At 35.8% G+C, this 5921-nt stretch overlaps 1 protein-coding gene across 1 annotated transcript in view; it reads right to left on the reverse strand.

Moving 5' to 3' along the window:
• LOC108694864 (protein slit) overlaps positions 1-5921 on the reverse strand; it is a 343987-nt gene that overhangs the window by 7346 nt on the left and 330720 nt on the right. Inside the window, exons 15-24 of the mRNA XM_018204549.1 lie at positions 5272-5343; positions 5112-5183; positions 4680-4843; positions 4075-4276; positions 3925-3996; positions 3761-3832; positions 3267-3338; positions 3027-3190; positions 2255-2474; positions 217-526 (exon numbers count right to left, since the gene is read on the reverse strand). Of these exons, the coding sequence (XP_018060038.1) occupies positions 217-526; positions 2255-2474; positions 3027-3190; positions 3267-3338; positions 3761-3832; positions 3925-3996; positions 4075-4276; positions 4680-4843; positions 5112-5183; positions 5272-5343 (1420 nt within the window). The remainder of the gene's footprint in view (positions 1-216; positions 527-2254; positions 2475-3026; positions 3191-3266; positions 3339-3760; positions 3833-3924; positions 3997-4074; positions 4277-4679; positions 4844-5111; positions 5184-5271; positions 5344-5921) is intronic.

Here is a 5921-nt window from a genome sequence, read left to right on the forward strand (position 1 = left end):
CGCAATAAAATATTTCTGAAAATTATCATGCTGTGTAAATAATAGAGAGCGTTCAGTGATTCTTTAATATGATCTTTAATATGATTAGATGACTCTACACTTAGATTCAGCGAAAAACTAAAGGCAGCTAATCATATTAAAGAAGAATTAAGCGCTCATTGATCAGATTTCTCTGCACGCAGCTAATGCAGTTAACTCAAGATGTTTCGCACATACCTGGCACATATGATCGACACAGTCATCCAAGTTTGTGGAACAATTGAGGCCGGTGAAGCCGACTGGGCATTCGCAGCTGTAGTGGGTCTTGTGGTCGACGCATCGACCTCCGTTCTCGCAGGGGTCGTGACCCTTTGTACAGAAGGGTATCTTCTCCTCGCAGTATTCTCCCATGAATCCTGGGGTGCAGTCGCATCGATAGGCCTGTACGAGGTCGACGCAGGTTGCGTTGTTAGCGCACCTGTTGTTGGCACAGTCGTCGACGTTGCTTTCACATCGAAGTCCCTTGTACCCGGGGGCGCAGTCGCAACTGTCACACACCGACTGAACGTCAATCGAGACATTGAGCCTGACATGCGATCGCGGTAGATCCGCCAAAGGTACCTTACTGCGGGTGATAAACCGCCGACATTGCTTCTCTCTTTCCTCGATTTCTACGCGTTTATAGCGCGTATTTGATAATTAAATACTTCTATCGAGGGAAAAGAAATTTGGAAAATTTGAATAATGCACTAATCTTTAGAAAAAAAATTATAAGTTACATATATGCAATTCTATTCTTTAATTCAGAGTAAACTATTATAATTTAATTTTAAAATAATTAAAGCTTGTATATTAAATAACTATATATTATTAAAACCTATTTGTGTATAATTATTACTATAATTTTAAATTGTATTGTTATCATTGTTTTTAATATACAAACAATAAAGACGAAAATAAATATTGTACAGAATATTGTTAAAAATAAATATAAATTTTAGGCAATGTGCTTGCAATCGATTTGACATGCATTTGCTCTCCGTGCGGAAATTCGGTTCTTCGATTTTTCGATAATCGCAACAGCCTCTCTTATGAGCAGGTTATTGACAGCGCCGTCGGCAATTTATAGCCTGCAGTCGTCACTCCTCGGGGCTCATGTGCAGAGGGTCCCGTTTATTACGCGTGTTGAGAATTGGAATTTGACGAATGCTCCGATCGTGTTCCACTTCGGGTGTCACTTTAAGCAGCCCGAGTCGGAGTTGTCAAAATAGCATAGCAACTTAGAAAGATAATGTTTTATTCAGCGATATTTATTGTCAAATTTAAGCTTCGAGATGCAATGTTCTATATATAATCTTACATCGTGCATATTTACATCTACTTTGATGTTCAAACGAAGATATTTCAAGAAACTACTTAGTTCATTTGGTGAAATAATTTTGACAACGTGCAGGTTCTACTAATATAATACCTACGAAATCGTTATAGTAGAGAGAATTCAATACTTTCGAATTATAAAATATACAAATCTATATACAAATCTATATATTTTTAACACTACTCAGCAATATTAGGATTCTCTCTTTCGGTGAATCTGAGATTACTGTTTTAAGAATAAATCTTTATATAACTTCATATTTTCTTTATATAAGTGATAATTTACTATTTTCTTCGTTTAATCTATACATATAACTTCATATTTAATCCTCCGTGAACTAGATGGGTGACTCAGCAAGATAAATTTCTATAACTTTCCTAAAAAGTATTGCATATTACCGATTTCATGCAATTAGAGAGTACATTGTTACCAATTACACTAAATTATTATATAGTATATTTATGATGAATATAACATGAGATATGAGATACACCTACATGACATACATGTTGATTTTTCACCTGATTTGTGGAAGATTACAAATTTTATATTGTCACTGTTATCCTTTACTTGATCGATTTTTTTCTCTTAAGACAGTAATCAAAGCAATTAAAAAATTGGTAGGCTTCAAATTATTAGTTTGATCGCACATTCGTGAAATATGTGATATAATTTCGTAAAAAAAAATTTATGAAAATTCAAGCAAAAAGACTAACGTAAAAAAAAAGATAAAAAAATTGCAAAAGTCGACAGAAATTTTATCTATCTCAAATATTGTCTAGATACAGCACGATGCTATTGCAAACGTTCTACGGGTTCCACTGAACGAGCAACTCTAAAGTCAGCCCGACGAGCTACTACTCTGATCAAGATTGAACTGTCGCACTTAGTAAGTACCTGAATCTTCCTTCCTCCAGTACTTTGCAAGTTCCGGAGTTCCTGCAAGGATTTCCATAGCACGCGTCAATTTTATGCTGACACCGGTCCCCGTGATATCCTGGCGTGCACTTGCAACGGAACTGCCGGTCCGGAAGCGCCTCGCAAAATCCTCCATTTTCACATGGCGAGGTGTAACACAGGTCGCACTTGGCCAAGACTTCGGCTGGCTGCTGCTTGGCTGCGCGGAAGAAAGGTCTACGATTAATGAGTAATTTTAGTACCCTACCGTGATGTTAGGCCAAAAAACCACGAACTAAACAGACTGCGTCGCGTTGTACTACGAAAAATCAAAAACATCGTCACGTGCGACAACCAGTATGCGATTGCGGATCAGTAATGGCCAAGCAGCCAGAGGAATTCTTTTTGTAATTTCTTAAGAGGCTACGAAGTGTACTAAACAATATTAAAAAAAAATATTTCTTATGTCTAATAAAAAAATCGATAACTCGTTTTATAGCAAAATCGAGAATCATGATCTGTACTTCCGATTTCAATGATAAATATTCTATTGAGCGATATTAATGAATATTAATGAAAATTTAAGTATAAGAGTTGGAATTGAAGTCAAAATTGAATATATTGTAAACGATCACACGTGTATATACTGTATTAATTAACAAAGCATTATTGATACGCGATTCGCGAACAGCAATTTATTTAGCGAAATTTGCAGATGAAATCTCTTGGCTATTCTGCCCGCAATCGAGATATACGCTTATGAGATATTTACTTTTGCATTGAAAGGCACTAGCCGGTGTCGTCAAGAGCAATTTGTCTCTCATTGCAGGAGGTTCCATGCACCTGGCGATGCCAGGCTCCACATAATCTTTCTTCACCCACTCGGCCAACCATCGCATGCTGCAATCGCAGTAAAGCGGGTTGGACCCCAGGGCACTGTAAACATCGTAATCGATAAATGGCTGGTATCGAAAATCAAGTGTGTGCAGCTTACAAATAGAGTGATACTCACAGATGTGTTATAGACTTGAGATCTTCAAACGCTCCCTCTGGGATGACCGATATGTCGTTACCATGCAGTGAACTGAGAAGGGCAATGAAATTAGAGTGCATATGTTTATATTATTAGCGTAGAAAGATTTTAATTTGTCATTTTGTTCAATTAAAACAAAACTAGCTTAAATTAAGAATTTATAATCTGATAATCGGTAAATTTAAGTTTAAAGTAGAATAATCGGTTTGATTATTCTACTTTAATTTTAAATTTGCAATTAATATTTTATCATGTACTATAATTCATTTAACATAAAATTTGATTTGATTTTTAATATATGATATTTTTTTAACTTACAAATAATTTCATATATTAAATAACTTCATTTTAGTGATGTAAAATGAGACAACAATTGCCGATTGTGTGATTAATACATAAATTCAAATATTTTTGCGGCAATAAAAGAAGCATATCATAATAACGTTAATCGAATATTTGCATACAAGACTCACATTATTCGCAGATTCTTCAATCCAGCGAGAGCATTTCGTTGCACACATTGTAGCTTGTTGTAACTAATAATTCTGCAAAAGAGATATGTTGTTTACATTACATAAACAGTTTCGCGAGTATCTCTCAAGAATTTCCGGAGTAACGGAATAAATATTCGACTTACAGATGCGACAGCTTCGTGAGATTCCTAAAGGTATCATTGGACAGCATTCCGATCTGGTTGTTGCTCAGATCCCTGAAAACGAAGCGGATGTTAAACATGGCGAAAGCCGCTTGAAAGATATACGAGAAGGTGCGCGCGTGTTTTATTTACAGTCTGGTGAGAATCCTCAGGTGGTTCAACCTCTCCGGTTGGATCGTTTTGATGTCGTTCACGTCCAAATACAGCTCGGTGGTTTCCGGTGGAATCCCGCGTGGAATCTCTGTAAGCTGAGACCTCGAACATCTCACCACCGAACCCGCGCAATTACATTGAGGCGGGCAGTAATCGTCGCCTAGGCAACCCACGCTGTCGTCTAATGGGTGTAAAATAGTTGGTAGATCGTTAACAGGATTTGCAATTCAAATATTACAAATATTAGTTTGTGAAAACGAATAAAGATGCACAGCGAGAGCAACTAACTAATTCGTGAAAATTTTTTTTCGCAAGTGATAATGCAGATAAATCGAAGGCACGAAATACGCGTTGCTCGCAAATTCAGATTTAATTAATGTGTTATATTAATTTCGATTTTGTATACATACGAATCGGTTTACATGCAAATCAATGCTATCGATTTCACGAGATACGCCATATTTGTACTCTATTTTGAAATCATAGCAATCGATCATAAAGCGCAGTAATACAAATTGCGAGAGTAAAATATATCTACAGGTGCTACAGGTGACCAAAATTGTACAATAATGCATTAAACGCACTGTTGCATTTGAATTCATGGTGTGGAATATCCTTGATGATGGCATCCTTTAATCGTGGTGGATCGTGACAACGGCCAGTGATTCCGGCTATATCTCGTTTCCTCAACCATCCGGCGAACCACGCGAGATAGCAGTTGCACGATAGCGGGTTACCTTGCATGTTACTGCAGATACCGAAAAATATATCAAACGATATAGCAACAATAAGGAGGTAGTAACACGAAGATTATACTTTGATTATTAAAGCTGATATATAATCATTTTAAAGATAATTAGTATAAATTTTCTCGACTATTTAACTACTTATATTTTCCACAAAAGATAATAAAAAGTAAAAGAATATAACACAAAAAATATGAGAAAATTTAATAACAATTTCTATACAGTAACAATCTTACTGTAATTTGATTCGTTGATTAGTCACGAACTTACATGGCGCGTATGTGCGGCATTCCGTCGAACGACCCCGGCATAACGCATGTGATGGAATTACCATGGAGATTTCTACGCAAAGTGAATTATGCGAGTAATCGCACGATAGAGTTTTATCGCATCGATGCTAAATGGTACGTTTGCCCAATAAGGTACTTACAGTGTTTTAAGGCTCGGTAGGCCAGAGAACATCTTGTTGTGTACTTCTCGAAGCCTATTCTCGGACAAAAGCCTGCCAAAAGAAAGCTTATCATATCGTGAAATGAAACGCACGGACAAAATGGAAAGAGATTGCGAGCTAAGTCGCATTACAATTCGTCGTCTTTTTACGAGTCGATAAATATCATTCTTTGAACTAACGAGCATAGATACACGCATTATGAACATTATGAAAGCACACGGAGACGTTTTAAACGTGATACATTTGATGTGTAACGCTTTTATATTCTTTAAATTCCGAACATAACGTCCAAAAACGTTACTCGACTTCGAAGTGTCTTAAAAATATAGCTATTAACTATAAAGAATTTATAACCCATGTCATATATTGGATTACCTATAAATCGCATGCAATAAATGATGGTTGATATATTGCAAGCTCAGTTCCTGTATGTCATCTAATCTCTCATGGAACGATAAAATATTTTTATGAAACAGATATGCTATTATCAATCTCATATATTAAAAATATTTCTGATAATCGTAATGTGCAAGTGAAAAATAAAAATTAATAAACAGTAATGAAAATATCTTATTGATCTATAAACTGGATCTTAAATAATTTTAATATAAATTTATATATATATATAT

This window comes from Atta colombica, unplaced genomic scaffold, assembly GCF_001594045.1.
Source record: "Atta colombica isolate Treedump-2 unplaced genomic scaffold, Acol1.0 scaffold125, whole genome shotgun sequence".
Lineage (NCBI taxonomy): Eukaryota > Metazoa > Arthropoda > Insecta > Hymenoptera > Formicidae > Atta > Atta colombica.